Raw genomic sequence first — 18853 nt, 5'->3', positions numbered from 1 at the left:
CCGGTCCAGAATCTCCCGTAAGTGTTTAATTGGGTTGAGATCTGGTGACTGAGATGGCACATAGTTTACATCGTTTTCATGCTCGTCTGACCATTGTGACAATCCGTGCCCTGTGGATGGGGGCACTGTCATCCTAGGGGGAAAAGCCATGGTAGCCAAAATATTGATCTGCCCAGTATTTTTATACATGACCCTAAGCATGATGGGATGTTAATTACTTAATTAACTCAGGAACCACAGTTGTGTGGAAGCACCTGCTTTTAAAATTATTTTTATCCCGCATGGGGCGGCAGTGTAGCCTAGTGGTTAGAGCGTTGGACTAGTAACCGGAAGGTTGCAAGTTCAAATCCCCGAGCTGACAAGGTACAAATCTGTTGTTCTGCCCCTGAACAGGCAGTTAACCCACTGTTCCTAGGCCGTCATTGAAAATGAGAATTTGTTCTTAACTGGCTTGCCTAGTTAAATAAAGGTTAAATTTTTTTTGTTGTTGCTGAAGTGTTTACATTATTTTGGCAGTTTCCTGTAAATGTTGATTTGTGGCCAGTAATAATAATGTTTTCTGGACATTAATGTGTGTCAAACCAGTGGGCATAGTCAATGTCCTATGAAATGAATCACCTACAAGTATGGATTTTGTTTTGTGGTTAGGAACTGCGAAAGCCCTCTTACGCTGAGATCTGCCAGAGGATTAAAGACCACGCTCCGACACTACAGGCCCCTAAAGAGGCCAAACCAGCCAGCAGCGCTGCCTCCGCAGGAGAGGAGAAGAAGTGCACTGACGCAGCCCCAGGGGACAGGGGTGAGCCAAAGGTCCCCCGAGAGACATACCCATGCTCCTCCAAGTCTGCCACCCTCGGCAGACCCCGAGAGGTCCGGAGACCGACCGGCCGGTGGCCTTCACCACCCCCCAACCACCCAGGGAAGGGTGCCAGCAGCAAAGATCTCAACACTCCCCCAAAGTCCCCGCAGTAACCCCCCCCACTGCAATCAAGTCAATTTCAAAACAAAAATGTGAGAGTGAAAGAAATCTGAAAAAGTCAGGGCTATTCAAATACAACCTATTCCAAAATCACCAGTCATTCATAGCATAGAGATGATGCCTTTCTGGATCAGGGCTTTCAGACAATAGCACTTTAGTGTGCATATAGAGCACCGTTAATCATTTTTACTTATTTATTTTTGGAGGGTTTATTTTTTTTCATCGCTTTTGTTATTTAGTGTCAATCTGAAAACTTACTCCTGTTCAGATTAGTGGGATAAATTCATATGTCCAAAGTATTGTGAGGTCATCAGTGGAAGCCAACAACGGGTGAATGAAAGGAAGCAGATGCGGAACAGAGTAGCTGTTGCCATGTCATTCGTTGTGACTGTGAGGGGGTGTCTGTATGTCTTGTATGCAGTCCTGTTAAGTGGTGATGTGATTCCATTGCCGGGTGTGATGATCACCATATCAGTCAGACAAGATGGCTATGTCCCAAATGGCAACCTCATCCCTATATAGTGCACTACTTTCGATCAAAAGTAATGCACTACATATGGAATAAGGTACCATTAGGGACGCATCTATGATGTGTTTTACATATTTGGGTTCATATTCAAGGTCAACTAGTCCAGGCTCATTTTACGGACTTAACTGAAATCCTCAGAAGACTTCATTTCTGAGGGACTTCACCACCGGTGTCATTTATCAAAACTAGATTACCTTTTTGCCAACATGGAACACTTTATCTCGTTAGAATACAAGCATTTGAGGAGAATACGTTTATTTGCATACTGGTTTTGATCGTTGGTACAAGTACTACTTGTTGCGTGCTGGTGGTTTTGAGAGCGCCTTAGACTTTCTTTATCTGGTGTTTCTTGTAAAGAATTACATTTAGTCGTTTTCTGTTGTCCAATGCAGGAATCTGTTTCCTAGCCGCGTAAAGCACATAGCTAGTTAGTCCTCGTAGAGAGCCACTATCGGGGTCAGTAGAAATCTACATGCATTTTGATCTTGGAAAAGGCAGATGAGGGTCGTTCCAGCAATTCGGTGCCTTTTGAGATGTGTAACTTGGTCCAATTTAATTTCTTCACTTTATTTTTTACTTTCTGTCATAAAGAACACGTAAAACTTAACACATTTTCCCATCTCAACGTTAAATACAAAATTACTATAGTAAGTGACAAAATAAGTAACAGGGTTGACTGTCGCAGGGTTGACAATTTCATCTTAGATCAGCTGTGAATCCCATATTGAAAGGTGGAATGGAAGTTTGTTGTGTAACAGGGAGTGGCAATTGATTGCCATCTTCAAACATTTTTAACGTAACATTTCTAGCCTGTCTATCTATGGGTAACATGGTTGACATGGTATGCTTGACTCGCTCAGTTTTCTACCACAAAACATCAGAAAATGGCAAAAGAGTAGAACCGGCTCACCTGCTTTTACACTGTGATTTGACTAGATGTTCATGTTTCTTTTGAAAAAAAAAACATTTAAAAAAAGGAATAGTTTTACTATATTAAAATGATAGTTCAGTTCGTGTAACAGGGTTGACCTTTAAATTGAGGGACACAGAAAATCACAAATAAAAAATTATCTTCAGATATGACTGTCAAAGCAACAAATTAACTAGGGCTTTACAATGATAGGTTAAAATATTCCTAGAAGTCACGGAGGGATTTTGAATTTAGGCACTAACAAGTCTTCATTCATATAAAGAATTAGATTTATTGAATTCCCATGTGGTCTATATTAAAGGGCACTTCATTTAATATAACACACTTTTAAAATTCAATATTTGTGCACCATTTATACTTTAAATATCAAAGGTGTCCAAAAGTTTATCATTTCTTGGAACGACCCATAAATTCATCACATGGTGTCGATTGGTGCCTCTTGTAGACTATTTTCTTTCTTTACAATTTTGCTGTGAAACAAGCATGTCAGACTAGTTCATCGGGCACATACGTTGGCAATGGATAGGCTATAGTGGAGGCTGCTGCGTGGAGGATGACTCATAATAATGTCTGGAACGGTGCGAATGGAATCAAACACTTAGAAAACTAGTGTGTTGATGTATTTGACACCGTTCCACTCCAGCCATTAACACAAGCCCGTTCTCCCCAATTAAGGTTCCACCAACCTCCTGTGCTCAGCGATTAGGAGTCGGCAGTAGGGTTTTGGCAGGGTGTAGTGACTTCATTCAAACAGTGGGATGTTTTATTTTAGATAGCTATGGTGCTAGCTAGAGGATGAACCTGGAACTTGCTACTTCAAATAACCTGGTACTGTACTTAGATAATAATACTTGATACATGTTGTCAACTAAACTTTGCACTTTGTTTTGTTTCTGGATTAATTAAGAAATCCATATTTGACCTACATACAGAAGCAAAGGGGAACCTAACATGTAAAGACAAATATGGAAAGGTCTGATGGTCACATAAGTAATCCCTTTACAATTTCAGCTATACAACCAATAGATTTTCCCCCTAAAGAATGACATTTCTTCTTGCCATTTGACTTGTGCATTATGTTGTGACAGGATGATCAGCTTTCAGAATCTCTCAAATGTTGACTAATTGTATTAACCTCTATGCGGATAAATTCACACACGAGTTAAACTTTTTTGTTTACTCCCATGTAAATGCCTACAAGACATACTTCCATGCATGCTGAGAATAACAACTTTAGTCTTGGTGTAGATAGTCATTTTATTTTGTGCACACCCTATGGAGTCTCACTCATTTATATTTTGTTTTGCTTTTGAGCTAGTCATTTGTGAAACCACTGGTGCGTGGTGTTTTTTGAAGCTGTTCTAGCTTATTCAGTATTACAGTAGTTAATTATAATGTGGGTGTACACCTTAGAGAATGTGTACACCTTGTGGCTCAAATGGGAAAAATAAGTGGAATTGGTTAAAAGGAAGAAGTACGATATTCTTTCCACTGCAAATGTTATATTTGAAGGTAAACCATGATGCAGCCATTTTAGAAATAAGGTATTGCTTTATTCATTGGGTTACAGTCAAACAAACGAGTAGTGAACTGGACCCTGTGAGAATCCAGTGAGTGAATGAAATGACCTTTGACCTGTTTGCATACTGTGAACCTGAGCAGCTTATCGATGAGTCCTTTCAGTTTGGGCAAGAAAACGTTGTGCAGAGGGGGCAGCACTCTTGGGTCATTCCAAATCCTTCCCCCCTCACATACAGTAGAAGTGCCCCTGTTCACTGCAGGACTCAATATTTATTTTTGGCATGCTTTTTCTCTTTTTAGAATGCCTTCTATAGATTTCTCCTGGCTCTCCATACAAAAACCATATAGCTTCCAAATTCCCTCTGTACTCTGCATACATGTATAAGTAGAAAAAAATAACTCATAAGTGGAACTTGTGCACTTCTTTAGTGTCTCATTGACGTCTTCCTGCAACAAGGAGTTGAATACTCTGCTTAGATAAGGACTCATTTTGGAGAGGAGACATTGCCTAAGTCACAGAATGGCCTGTACTGATAGTCATTGCTGCTTTTGATTTTGATGCTTTTGATTTTGGTTTGCAAAAACATAATTTAGTTTGATTTTGAAAGACTGGGATGCACTTGGGTGGACAGTCTTTAAATTGCAGTTTTTTTTTTAAATTTGATTTTAATTTTTTTTCTGAGATGGTATAAAAGACATGATTCACCATATCTGCTTATTTATAAACCAATGCTGTTTATTCCATGAGAGATCATAAAAATGTTTATTTTTAAGAAGAAATATACAACTGTATATTTTCCATCCAGTGTTTGAAAAACTTGAATTTTATTTAAACTTGAAAATGACTTTGCCTTAACTTTTATATGAGACAATGTAGAGTTTATTTCTTTTCAAACCCCAAAATGTTACTAAGGGTAACACATCTAAATGTTTATTCATACCAAACATCACAAGTCTTACTAGGTCTTAAAGTACAAATCTGTCAGCATTTTTTTTTGGGGGGGGGGGTGTAAAATTGTAAGAAAATTGTCTAATTTGATTAACTTTGTTTCTACTTCCTATTTTCAGTTGTTTTAGGGAAATATAAATCCTGTAAATGCAAAATAGTAAATACTGTATCAAATATGTGCACTTTGAAGTGTGTGCTTTGCTTGTACAATTGTAAATAATCTGAAATAGAGGTACCTTAAAATGATTTAAAAAATATATATTGACCTTGTTGAAATATTAATGTCGCTTTTTGAGCTGGATGTAGGATAACTAAATGTTGTGATTTAGAATTTTTTTTTTTCTATATTTTTTTCTATTGTTCTGGTGTGCAGAATTCCTCACTTTGCGACAGGGAAGGTTGTCTGATTGTAACTTTTTAAAAGTCATTTTCATTCCATGTCCTTGTGTTTTTCAACCCCTGGTAGACAATGTTTTCTGTTGGCCAACCTCTTCACTGTGCACAGTGAGGAAAAGGGAAGAACCTACCTGTCGTACAAACACACATCCTTAAATGAAAGCACAGTCGGTACTATTATCTGACAGACTGTGCTTATAGCAGTCTGTGTGATTTAGCCCATACAAGAATTATTTCACAGTAAAGCACATTTTTAAGCACAGGAACATCAAATCTTTCTCACACAACCAATTTCAAGTCCATAGCAGCATACTGTATAATTGTACCAGACATAAACCTTTCATGTTTGGAGTGAAGGTGATTTAAGCATTGTTGATATTCTGTTTAGTTTTTCTTTTTGAAGGTTTGTTTTTCATGAAGTTGTACCGTCAACTGAACTTTCGTAGCCCCCAGCACTAAACTTGACAAATAAAAATTCCTTTGGTAGGCTTTACCAGTGTTTAGACTCGAGTATAATAGTGTATATATTTGTACACATATCAGCAAGAAAATTAGTTTTCTGGCACATACTGTATAACATACTGTGCATTGTCTTTTTATCAGTTGATCGCACATGTGGGCTGCATTTATCTGTGCCATTAATTTGTTTCAACCTGGCAGTTTGTTTGACTTGTACTTTAATTAAACACTTGACATTATAATTGTTACTGAGGAAGTGTAGCTGGTCTTGAAACTATATAACTGGGAATAATAATCTGATACCACTGACATTAGACAAAGTACTCATAGCAACCCGCATCTGATCTGGCTAATGAAGTCTAGGTATGTACATTTTAAGCTAGTCTATGCTAGTAGGCCTTTCTAATGCAAAATGCTAATACTGTTGTCTTTGCAGATTGGGTATTGATATATTATCTGGCTGGGCACTGAGTTTGTATGAGAAAGTGTTTGTGAGAAGTTAACCAAACACAACTGCAAAATTGACTGACGGTTGAAGTAAAGTAAACCAAAGGGGGATTTAGCCAGCCAGGTTTGTGCAGCATGATCTGAAAATGATTCTGTTATTGGTTTCTCTCTCCTTAAGATGATTGCACTGCTTACAGTACGAAAGTGTTTAACTTTTTCTAATTTTGCGCGCACTACTAAAGCCCTGTTGTAATGTTCGGCTGTTCTTGTGTTACTGTGCACAGACAGTCTCATATCAAGCGGTCTCGTTCTCCCTGCCCAGTTCGCTTCTTTCTGTTACGTCTCACCAGTTTGATAGTGCCATGTATTTTTTTGCAAAGGTTGCAGCTTGTTGTAAATTGACTAAAGTGATGTTACAATGCACCAACTGACTGGAATGAGATGAACCAATTGTCTCACTATCAAATCACTGTGTTAAATTAAGTCATTTTTACGCTAACAGCAGTGGACAATCGATGACTTGATGGGGAGAATAACCTAACGGTAACAGTTGTTCATCGAGGTTTCTTTGAGAGGGCTTTTGATTTGTCTTAACTTTTCTTCCATTTAAGACTGGAATCAAGCGTACATGTCAACTATTGATAATTTAAGTTACTCTTGTGTCATGATGTAAAACTGTCTAATTTGGAGAGAAAAAAATGTAGCTTATTGAAAAATAAAGATTTAGGCACTGTTAATGAGTTGTCTCGTGATTGTGGTACACACAATCTGGGGGTTGGTCCAGAAAGCAGGATGAATGAATGAGTTAGCCAGCTAACCGTCCTAAATATTGTGTACAAAACATTAGGGCATCGACACCAGGTGTCTTTCCATAGGCTGACGAGGTGAATCTAGGTGATGGCTATGATCGCTTGATGTCACTTAAATCACTGTATGAAGGGGAGTGGATGAGTTGATGGATTTAAGTCTTGACATGGTGCACAATCCAACTTGACACAACTGTGGGAAGCATTGGCGTCCACATGGAACACTTTCGACACCTTGTAGAGTCCATACCCTGACGAATTGAGGCTGTTCTGAGTGCTAAAGGGGGTGCAACTCAATATTTGGAAGTGTTTCTAATATTTAGTGTACTGTGTAGACTTGAAATGGTATAATTGACTCAACAACCCATATCAAAGTTTAATATTTCTAAATGAACCAGAAAATAAAGGCATATGACTGTCAGCTTCTTAGCTGGCTAAATGAATCCTGCTTTCTGGGACACCCCACAGCTTCTCATATTTATTTTCTAATGCTAGATTTGCTTTCTCGCAGAAATTGCCTGGAATCCTGTGTTCTACCAGGGTTGGTTGTTTTTGGCCATCCTATTCAAACTGCACATGTTATGCCATGAGCCATTGTCCAAAAATAGAAAGGTTTTTCAGATATTCCTTTTTTGTCTGTTTTTTTCAGCAGGCAAGTTAACACACACAAAGCCATTGTCCATCCACCACATCATATCGAAGTCTACGGGAATGCTGTTCTGTATTTTCATGCAAAATACTAGCCACAAGGTGGCAACATATTCACACAAGGACATCTTGGAGGATTTGTTCCACAGCACACTACAATCCTATTAGAGTAAGCCAGAGTATCACTCCCCACACAAAACCATAGGCTTCTTCAAACATCTCATGGGTCCACAGTTTTATTTGATCCGATTGTCTTGCAGCTGCAGCCATTTTGTAACAAGTAGACCTATTTATAAGCAACTTGTAACCCCTCTATAAAAAGTATTCTCCAGTGGTAGGCCTTCTATTCAAGCACATGTTCCTCCCACTCCGTTTCCCATGTCATGGCTGTTTTAGCATTTTAAGGGTAAGTCCCGAATGGCACCCAATTACCTATATAGTATACTATTTTTGAGCCCCCACCATAGGTCTCTGGCCAAAAGTAGTGGACTATAGTGCTTTTGGAAAGTATTCAGACCCACATTTTGTTAGGTTACAGCCTTATTCTAAAATTTTATTAAATGTCACTCCCCCCCCAATCTACACACACTAACCCATAATGACAAAGTAATAACAGGTTTTTTGAAAAAATGAAGTATCGCATTTAAGTATTCAGACCTTTTTACAATCTGTACTTTGTTGAAGCACCTTTCGGCAGCTATTACAGCCTTGAGTCTTCTTGGGTATGATGTTACAAGCTTGGCACATCTGTATTTGGGGAGTTTCTTGCGTTCTTCTCTGCAGATCCTCTCAAGCTCTGTCAGGTTGGACAGGGATCGTCGCTTTTCAGGTCTCTCCAGAGATATTCGATTGGGTTCAAGTCTGGGCTCTGGCAGGGCATCAAGTACTTGCAGAGACTTGTCCCGAAGTCACTCCTGCGTTGTCTTGGCTGTGTGCTTAGGGTTGTTGTCCTGTTGGAAGGTGAACCTTCGCCGAGGTCCTGAGTGCTCTGGAGCAGGTTTTCATCAAGGATCTCTTTGTACTTTTCTCCGTTCATCTTTCCCTCGATCCTGACTAGTCTCCCAGTCCCTGCCACTGAAAAACATTCCTATAGCATGATGCTGCCACCATGCTTCACTGTAGAGATGGTGCTAGGTTTCCTCCAGATGTGACGCTTGGCATTCAGGCGAAAGAGTTCAATTTTGGTTTCATCAGACCAGAGAATCTTGTTTCTCAGGAGAGAGACTTGAGGTGTCAACTCCAAGCGGGCTGTCATGTGCCTTTTTACTGAGGAGTGGCTTCCATCTGGCCACTCTACCATAAAGGCCTGATTGGTGGAGTGCTTCAGAGCTGGTTCTCCTTCTGGAAGGTTCTCCCATCTCCACAGAGGAACTCTGAAGCTTTGTCGGTGACCATCTTCCCTGATTGCTCAGTTTGGCCTGGTTTTTGCTGTGACATGCACTGTCAACTGTGGGACCTTTTTATTTAGATGTGTGTGCCTTTCCAAATCATGTCTAATTAATTGAATTTAACACAAATTAACGCCAATCAAGTTGCAGAAACATTTTGATGAGCAATGAAAACAGGATGCACCTGAGCTCAATTTTGAGTCTCATAGAAAATAATCTGAATACTTATGTAAATGAGGTATGTTTTTTTCTGGATACCTGTTTTTGCTTTGTCATTATGGGGTATTGTGTGTAGATTGCTGAGGACTTTTTAAATGTAATACATTTTACAACAAGGCTGTAATGTAACAATGTAGAAAAAGTCAATGGGTCTGAATACTTTCCAAATGCACTGTATATAGGGAATAGTGTACCATTTTGGGATGGGCCTTGGTCTGTTTCCTATTAAAGTACAGCTGCTGAGAGATCAGCATAAAGATATGGGCTTACAGTTTGTTTTCTTTACACAATGTTTGCATTACAGCTTTCTTTACATAAATGTATATGGAACATGATAATAAGTCAGGTTTAGAAATGACCCCCCCTGACCTGCCCCATACATGCACCGACCCACCCACTCAAAAACAGTCCATTGTCCATTCCACTCCTTTCCCCCTTAGAGTATTCTTGCTGTGTGGGTAGGTAAGCTTATTTTACTGCACATGCACTTTTCATGTTGACAGTTTGTGTATGGCCATTTTAGCACCATCGTCATTGGTCAGCTGGCTCAGACAGGCTCAATCCTGGCCATCTGTCTTAATGTGTACAGGCATACTGTGACATGCATACCTTCCCTGCCTCCTTCAGAGGAGGCTGGAGAGCATGGGACTTGGACTGGGAAGCCTATTCATCAGAAGAAGTGTGCGTGTGTGGCAAATAAACAGGATCGGGGGGTGGCGTTTTTAAGATGGTAGCATTCACAAGAGCCAGTGTGGTAATGTAGGCCTAATGTAATATGGTGGATTCTACCACTTTGCAAGCCCTGGGTGTGGCAGTGTTCAGCCATGAGACAAAAAGTCTGGAATCTGAATTTATGCATTGAAAGGCCCAGAGGCTTATTGTTATTGTTGGCTCTAATGATGAGGGACACTGTCAATGCAATGCTCTATATGTGTCAGGTTTGATAGCTCACCTCTGGAGAATTATAATAATCAAATTGTATTTGTCACATGCTTCGCCAACAATAGGTGTTGACTAACAGTGAAATGCTTAATTACAAGCCGTTAAACAATACAGAGAAATAATAGGGAAAAAATAACAAGGAATAAATACACAAGTAACAATAACTTGGCTAAATACACAGGGTACCAGTACCGATTCAGTGCAGTGGTACGAGGTAATTGATGTAGACATGTACATATAGGTAGGGATGAAGTGACTAGGCAACAGAATCGATAGTAAACAGCAGTGTCAGAGTTTGTGAAAAAAGGGTCAATACAGATATTCAGGGTCGGTATTGGTTAATTATTTAACTATTTAGCTTGGGGGTAGAAGCTGTTCAGGGTCCTGACGATTCCAGACTTGGTGCATCTGTACCGCTTGGCGGGCGGTAGCAGAGAGAACAGACTGATTTGGGTGGTTGGAGTCTTTGACAATTTTTAGTGCCTTCCTCTGACAAAACCTGGTATGGAGGTCCTGGATCGCAGGGAGCTTGGTCCAGTGATGTACTGGGCCGTACAAACTACCCTCTGTAGCGTCTTGCGGTCGGATGCCAAGCAGTTGCCATACCAAGCAGTGATGCAACCAAGATGCTGTTAATGCTGTAGAACATTTTTTAGGATCTGAGGGCCCATGCAAAATCTTTTCAGCCTCGAGGGGGAAAAGGCGTTGTCATGACCTCTTCACGGCTGTGTTGATGTGTGTGGACCTGTGGTGTGGACACTGAGGAACTTAAAGCTCTCGACCGGGTCCACAACAGCTTTGTTGATGTGGGCATGCTAGGTCCTCCGTTTCTTGTCGTCCACGATCAGCTCCTTTTGTCTTTATGACGTTGAAGGAGAAGTTGTTCTGGCACCACACTGCCAGGTCTCTGACCTCCTCCCTGTAGGCTGTCTCATTATTGGTGATCAGGCCTACCACTTGTCAACTGCAAACTTAAATGATGGTGTTGGAGTCGTGCGCACGCAGTTGTGGGTGAACAGGGAGTACAGGAGGGGACTAAGCACACACCCCTGATGTAATGCTCCTCAGGTTACACTTTGAGCTGGAGGTGAAATATTGTACATCAAAAAGGAGGCACAAGGCACTCTTCATATAATTGATTAAAATGCCTTTATTAGTATGGCATGTTCAATAGAAACAAAGTTTTTAAAAACCGATGCGTTTCGGCTGCATGGCCTTCGTCAGGGAGGTGAAATATTGTACATCTCTGAAGCAGACATTGTGCACCAGAGAATGTAAGAAGGCAGTGAGAAGACGGGGACCGTGACAGTCATACCCCACCCCGTTTCCCGCAACATTACTTAGCAATATTGCCTAAAAGAAATTGCCAGTGTACATTACATGTAGGCTTAACTAACTGCAATGCTATCGTGTGACTCGACTATTTGCATGTATGGTATTTATAAATGCATGAATAGGGTCATTCTACGAAAACGGTGGCTTTCCTGTCCCCCGCCTTAACCACCAGGAAAAATGTCAGATAATGACACTATGTTTCTGTTGTAATCCTTAAATCTGTTGGTGCACCCAATCGTCAATCTAAGTAACATAAGAAAATAATCCCCATCAAAATCCATTAGTTTAAGCAAGTGAGTTTTTTGTGTGGGGGCCTGCATCTCAATCCACTGCACCCGCCTATTTCGGCCTTCCGCGTCAGCGGTGGAAGGTGGTTGAGCTACAGCGGTGTTTGTCAGACCATGAGACATATTTTCACAAAAACGTCTGTACCGTCCGAACGGTCTGAAGGTAACCCATACAAACAAATGGAGGTAGTTTTGTGGCCCAAAAAACATGGGGTTAAATGTGTGTGTAAACAAAATATTTACACTACCGTTCAAAAGTTTGGGGTCTCTTAGAAATGTCCTTGTTTTTAAAAGAAAACCACTTTTTGCATCAAATTGATCAGAAATGCAGTTTAGACGTTGCTAATGTTGTAAATGACTATTGTAGCTGGAAAGAGCAGATTTTTTTTTAATGGAATATCTACGTAGGCATACAGAGGCCCATTATCAGCAAACATCACTCCTGTGTTCCAATGGCACGTTGTGTTTGCTAATCAAAGTGTATCATTTTTTAAAGACTAATTAATCATTAGAAAACCCTTTTGCAATTGTTAGCACAACTGAACTGTTCTGATTAAAGAAGCAATAAAACTGGCCGCCTTTAGACTAGTTGGAGCATCAGCATTTGTGGGTTCGATTACAGGCTTAAAATGGCCAGAAACAAAGAACTTTAGGACAGACACTATAGGCTATAGTAGTAAGAGTCAAATTCAATATTGTCATCTTTTTTGGGGGATACCTAAAGGGGTCCAAAAATTCTAAATCCAATAGCGAAATGATATGACCATCTTAAAATCAAATCAAATTTATTTATATAGCCCTTCGTACATCAGCTGATATCTCAAAGTGCTGTACAGAAACCCAGCCTAAAACCCCAAACAGCAAGCAATGCAGGTGTAGAAGCACGGAAAACAATTTCATATGTTAGCTTAGTACTAAAACATATAAAAGACAGTTATATTGCAAACATTTTCTATATTGAGATATATACAGTTGAAGTCAGAAGTTTACATACACTTAGGTTGGAGGTATTAACTCATTTTTCAACCACTCCACAAATTTGTTAACAAACTATAGTTTTGGCAAGTCGGTCAGGACATCTACTTTGTGCATGACGCAAGTAATTTTTCCAACAATTTTTTACAGACAGATTATTTCACTTATAATTCACTGTATCACAATTCCAGTGGGTCAGAAGTATACATACACTAAGTTGACTGTACCTTTTAAACAGCTTGGAAAATTCCAGAAAATGATGTCATGGCTTTAGAAGCTTCTGATAAGCTAATTGACGTAATTTGAGTCAATTGGAGGTGTACCTGTGGATGTATTTCAAGGCCTACCTTCAAACTCAGTGCCTCTTTGCTTGACATCATGGGAAAATCAGCCAAGACCTCAGAAAACAAATTAGACCTCCACAAGTCTGGTTCATCCTTGGGAGCAATTTCCAAACGCCTGAAAGTACCACGTTCATCTGTACAAACAATAGTACGCAAGTATTAACACCATGGGACCACGCATCCGTCATACCGCTCAGGAAGGATACGCGTTCTGTCTCCTAGAGATAAACATACTTTGGTGCGAAAAATGCAAATCAATCCCAGAACAGCAGCAAAGGACCTTGTGAAGATGCTGGAGGAAATGGGTACTAAATATCTAGATCCACAGTAAAACAGGTCGACACAACCTGAAAGGCCACTCAGCAAGGAAGAAGCCACTGCTCCAAAACCGCCATAAAAAAAGCCAGACTGCGGTTTGCAACTGCACATGGGGACAAAGATTGTATTTTTTGGAGAAATGTCCTCTTGTCAGATGAAACAAAAATAGAACTGTTTGGCCATAATGACCATCCTTATGTTTGGAGGAAAAAGGGGGAGGCTTGTAAGCCGAAGAACACCATCCCAACCGTGAAGCACGTGGGTGGCAGCATCATGTTGTGGAGGTGTTTTGCTGCAGGATGGACTGGTGCACTTCACAAAATAGATGGCATCATGAGTGAGCAAAATTATGTGGATATATTGAATTAACATCTTAAGACATCAGTCAGGAAGTTAAAGCTTGGTTGCAAATGGGTCTTTCAAATGGACAATGACCCCAAGCATACTTCCAAAGTTGTGGCAAAATGGCTTAAGGACAACTAAGTCAAGATATTGGAGTGGACATCACAAAGCCCTGACCTCAATCCTATAGAACATTTGTGGGCAGAACTGAAAAATCATGTGCGAGCAAGGAGGCCTACAAACCTGACTCGGTTACACCAGCTCTGTCAGGAGGAATGGGCCAAAATTCACCCAACTTATTGTGGAAGCTTGTGGAAGGCTACCCAAAACGTTTGACCAAAATTGAGCAATTTTAAAGGCAATGCTACCAAATACTAATTGAGTGTTTGTAACCTTCTGACCCACCGGGAATGTGATGAAAGAAGTAAAAGCTGAAATATATTATTCTCTCTACTATTATTCTGACATTTCAAATTCTTAAAATAAAGTGGTGATCCTAACTGACCTAAGACAGGGAATTTTTACTAGGTTTAAATGTTAGGAATTGTGAAAAACTGAGTTTAAATCTATTTGGCTAAGGTGTATGTAAACTTCTGACTTCAAGTGTGTGTGTGTATGTATGTATGTATATATATATGTCAAAGAACACGGTCAATACCATGAAAATCGTTGTCCCTCGGTTCATTAATCGTGGTTTTGTGACATTTTGAGTTAAAAAATATTTAAATGTCATAAAACAAAGTAAAGTATTATAGTTATTTAGTGGATTATGTAACAAAAAAATTAACTACATATTATAAATAATTTACAGGGAATTGCTGTCCCTCAACTTCATGTCACTGATGTTACCCCATTTATATATATTTAAAAAAATGCAACATCCTTGCCAACTTCCTCCTGGGTCAAAGGTTAATTGGAGGTGGAGCTGTTTTGAAAAACATATGGTGAGTCTGCACTCTCTCTTCATATGCTAGCAATTTGATGATTCATTTGGTAATTTCATGTGAAGCTTTAACAAAGATGTAACACAAGTGACAAAGTTTATAGTAAGGGAAAATGACATTTGATAGAAATAATTCATCAAATCACATGAGTAAGTAATTTATTTACGATTTAAGAAGTGCGGTTTGAGCTACTGTGGCCACCATCTTAGATATTCTATATTTTCTTCAGATTTGTCACTGGTGTTAATGTTCCTGCTGGTGTTAATGTTCCTGCTGGTGTTAATAGAATAGTCTGATGGTTTGTCACTGGTGTTATAATAGAAAAATGTGTTTTCTTTAAAGTAAATGTATTACTAATAAAAACAAAATGTAACATTATCATGATCCTTTTTCTGTCAGATTTATATGCAAAGTAAATAGTTTAATTATATTCTGAAAGCCTGAATTGTCATTCAGATATAGACAGAGGGAGAAGGCAACACAAGCATTTTTATCTATTTAATGTAGTAAAAATACATTAAGATGTCATTTGTATTGATTAACACTGCTAAGTAAAAATAAAACATATTTAAAAAAAGACTGGTCAAAAGGCCACCATTTTCGTAGAATGCATATGCATATGAATGTGATATCTGAAAGGGCCAGCCTTAACTCGAACCCCTTTCCAAACCAACCCGTAAACAACAGCTCACTTCAACCCCTGATTTTGCACCATGAAGCCTCTTAAATATTTTATATTGGAACAGTTGGGGGGGCAATGGGATGTTAAACCAACATAACGTTCTTCTGGATGGAGAGAGGGGGTAAAATCTCGAACAGTTCTTGAAAGTGGGTATTTGGCGCCCTCCACAGGGCTCGAATGTGGTCTCGTGTGTGCCTCAATGTGTGGCAGCAACGTTTGTGTATCGCTCAGCAGCACTCAGAGCTCGGAATTACAGTAGCAGTACATTTTCATACTACAGGGACAACCAACCATGGCTGGACTTGAATAAGAACGCGAGCAAAGCGATATTCGAATTCGCCCAAACGCTTTCCGCATTTCTATTTCCCACTCAACTCGCTACTCGTTTGCCTTATGCATCGGCGCTCTGCGGAGAAAGGACAGTCAGTGTTGAAAGACTTTACTGGACTCAGTGAGGAGAAGAAGAGAAGAGCAAGACAATTTTAAAGCAGAATGGCGGACCGTGATACTTTACCCCTTCCTTTGGAGGTGCGAGACAGACTTGCTGAGCTGGAACTGGAGTTATCAGAAGGTAAGCAATATTTTAATGTCCCCTTAATATAGTTATTATATTTAGCAGAAAAACGGACATTCTTTGCTGCAGAGAAAAGGGAAAGCTTTGTGGGAATTCATGGATGGATCTTGCGCGCAATGAGCAGAGAGTACTGCCGCAAATTCATGCTGAATCAAATCACATCACATTGCGACATATCAGTTTCATTGTACTTTTATATCACACCACAGAGTGCAATGTGTTCTCATCAGATTTGGGCTATTAGAAATAGAAAGATTGTGACCTTGAAACAAATCATTACGCCAATTTAACATTGATATTGTCAAATGTATCAACTGATGTCATTTTTAGATTGATTCAAGGTATTATTGGGAACTCATTTTTCGGTTACAAAGTAGCCTAGTCCACTCTTTAGTGTTGCCTAGACGTCACGTTTATCATGTGAAAGGTTCGTTTCTAAGTGGCTGTTGAAGATCGAAGAATACATTATTTTGCTGTCAAGTTGACGATGGACAAAACTATAGCCATAGTCTTGAATTTGACATGTTCTTCCAAATTTGTTAGGGTAGGCCTACAAATATAACCGACACTATTTGTAAACTTCACTTGTGTCATGTTTCCGGTGCAAGAGCCGTTACCAATGTTTTTCTAGTTTCTAATGGGGAGTCGTGAGCATAAGCAATTGTCATTTTTATTTGCAGAGCTCAGCCATTTATTCTGAATAATTTTTTCACACAAAATGCACATACATTCTCTATTTTGTGGTCCATTAAATGTTCAAAAACAATGGAAAGGCTATACACTTATTTAATTTGATATATGGGCATGTTGATATTGCCCTCTATTTAAAGAAAAAAAGAGTTCCATTGTTCAGTGTATTCATATATATGGTGTTTGTCTAATTAAGTCTATACCTGTGAGGACAACTTTGGGGGATGAGATGCACAGACAACCAATAACTTTCAGTTTTTGAGCAATGCAAGTTAAATTTAATTTAATTCACACTATGATTGTGTGGTGTGAATGGTGGAATAGTTCTCATAATTAGATTTACTCACTAGACTGCTTTGGAAAACCATGAGTCTAGGTAATTATGAGAGTTATTAAGCATCAAATGTAAACAGCTTCTGGAAATGGGTGCCTTACCGCATTATTTATTTGAATAGTTGACTGTCCTTATCCAGCACAACATGAAATACATAGTTATTCACCTCTCAGACTTTGACCTATATTCACAGCTCAACCTCTTTGACTGGGGCTCCTGAGATCAAACGCCTTGGGTAGATAGTGATAGGCTACAACAGATCATAACTCAGTGCAGATCATAACTCCGTGCTGGAGTGTTGATTTAGGAGGGGGGCACTTGACATATATACGACCTAGGTGTGCATGGAATAGGGTCCAATTTGAGACTATATTTTAGGAAATAAGAAATGTGATAGTATTCTGGTCAAAACCGGTACATGCACGTACATGCCCAGGCCTTGAGTCCTCCTGCTGTGAACCATGGAGATTTGTGATGTTCTTATGCGGATAGAGAGTATTAACGGAGGTCAATCAGCAAGGCCCGGCACGCCAACAGGTGTCCGGACCGACCTAATCTGATTGTCAGGTGAATGTTAACATCAAACCAGTCCACCAGCTGTCCTCTGTGCCCCTTGACTTACACTTCATCACCAAAAGTATATGGACACCTGCTCGTCAAACATCTCATCCCAAAATCATGGGCATTAATATGGAGTTGGTCCCCTCCTTTCTGCTATAACAGCCTCCACTCATCTGGGAAGGCTTTGCACAAGATGTTGGAACATTGTTGCAGGGACTTGCTTCCATTCAGCCACGAGCGTTAGTGAGGTCGTGCACGGATGTTGGGCGATTAGGCCTGGCTCACAGTTGGCGTTCCAATTTATCCCAAAGCTGTTCAATGGGGTTGAGGTCAGGGCTCTGTGCATGCCAGTCAAGTTCTTCCACACCGATCTCGACAAACCATTTCTGTATGGACCTCGCTTTGTGCATGGGGGCATTGTCATGCTGAAACAGGAAAGGGCCTTCCCCAAACTGTTGCATCAAAGTTGGAAGCACAGAATCATCTGCAATGTCATTTTTTGCTGTAGCGCTAAGATTTCGCTTCACTGGAACTAAGGAGCCGAACCATGTAAAACAGCCCCAGGCCATTATTCCTCCTGAACCAAACTTTACATTTGGCACTATGCTTTGGGGCAGGTAGGGTTCTCCTGGCATCTGCCAAACCCAGATTCATCCGTCAGGACTGCCAAATAGTGAAGCTCCAGAGAGCACGTTTCCAGACTCCAATGGTGGCGAGCTGTACTCCACATCAGTTGACACTTTGCATTGCACATGGGGATCTTAGGCTTGTGTTCGGCTGCTCTGCCATGGAAACCCATTTCATTAAGCTCCTGATGAACAGTTCTTGTGCTGATGTTGCTTCCAGAGGCAGTTTGGAACTCGGTAGTGAGTGTTGCACCTGAGGACAGATTTTTATCCGCTACATGCTTCAGCACTCAGTGGTCCTGTTCTGTGAGCTTGTGTGGCCTACCACTTCTCGCCCTATCACCCGGGTAGCTCGAGCAGGGCAGAAATTTGACCAAATGACTTGTTGGAATGGTGGCATCCTATGACTGTGCTCAGTTGAAAGTCACTGAACTCTTCAGTAAGGATATTCTACTGCCACTGTTTGTCTATGGAGATTGCGTGCCTGTGTGCTAGTTGGCTAAAATTGAGGAAATAACTCATTTGAAAGGGTGTCCACATACTTTTGTGTATATATAATACAGTCAAAACTTTGGACACACCTACTCATTCAAGGGTTTTTCTTTATTTGTACTATTTTCTACATTG

General features: G+C 40.1%; 2 protein-coding genes across 11 annotated transcripts in view; both read left to right on the top strand.

The window, feature by feature from the left end:
* The window catches only part of LOC109872340 (la-related protein 4B), a 35916-nt gene extending 28968 nt beyond the window's left edge, over nucleotides 1–6948 (top strand). For all 3 annotated transcript variants that reach the window (XM_031806576.1, XM_020463541.2, XM_020463540.2), the window contains exon 17: nucleotides 649–6948. In XM_031806576.1, coding sequence (XP_031662436.1) covers nucleotides 649–972 — 324 coding nt within the window. In that variant the 3' untranslated portion in view covers nucleotides 973–6948. The remainder of the gene's footprint in view (nucleotides 1–648) is intronic.
* An 8668-nt stretch (nucleotides 6949–15616) lies between these two features.
* The window catches only part of LOC109872035 (disco-interacting protein 2 homolog C), a 248527-nt gene continuing 245290 nt past the window's right edge, over nucleotides 15617–18853 (top strand). For 7 of the 8 annotated variants that reach the window (XM_031806568.1, XM_031806571.1, XM_031806569.1 and 4 more), the window contains exon 1: nucleotides 15617–16012. In XM_031806568.1, coding sequence (XP_031662428.1) covers nucleotides 15934–16012 — 79 coding nt within the window. In that variant the 5' untranslated portion in view covers nucleotides 15617–15933. The remainder of the gene's footprint in view (nucleotides 16013–18853) is intronic. The other variant, XM_031806574.1, reaches the window with a different exon arrangement.

The sequence above is a fragment of the Oncorhynchus kisutch genome, linkage group LG27 (genome assembly GCF_002021735.2).
Source record: "Oncorhynchus kisutch isolate 150728-3 linkage group LG27, Okis_V2, whole genome shotgun sequence".
NCBI classification, from domain to species: Eukaryota; Metazoa; Chordata; class Actinopteri; order Salmoniformes; family Salmonidae; genus Oncorhynchus; species Oncorhynchus kisutch.
The sequence above is the reverse complement of the archived record's forward strand: the minus strand, read 5'-3'. Positions and strand labels throughout refer to the sequence as shown.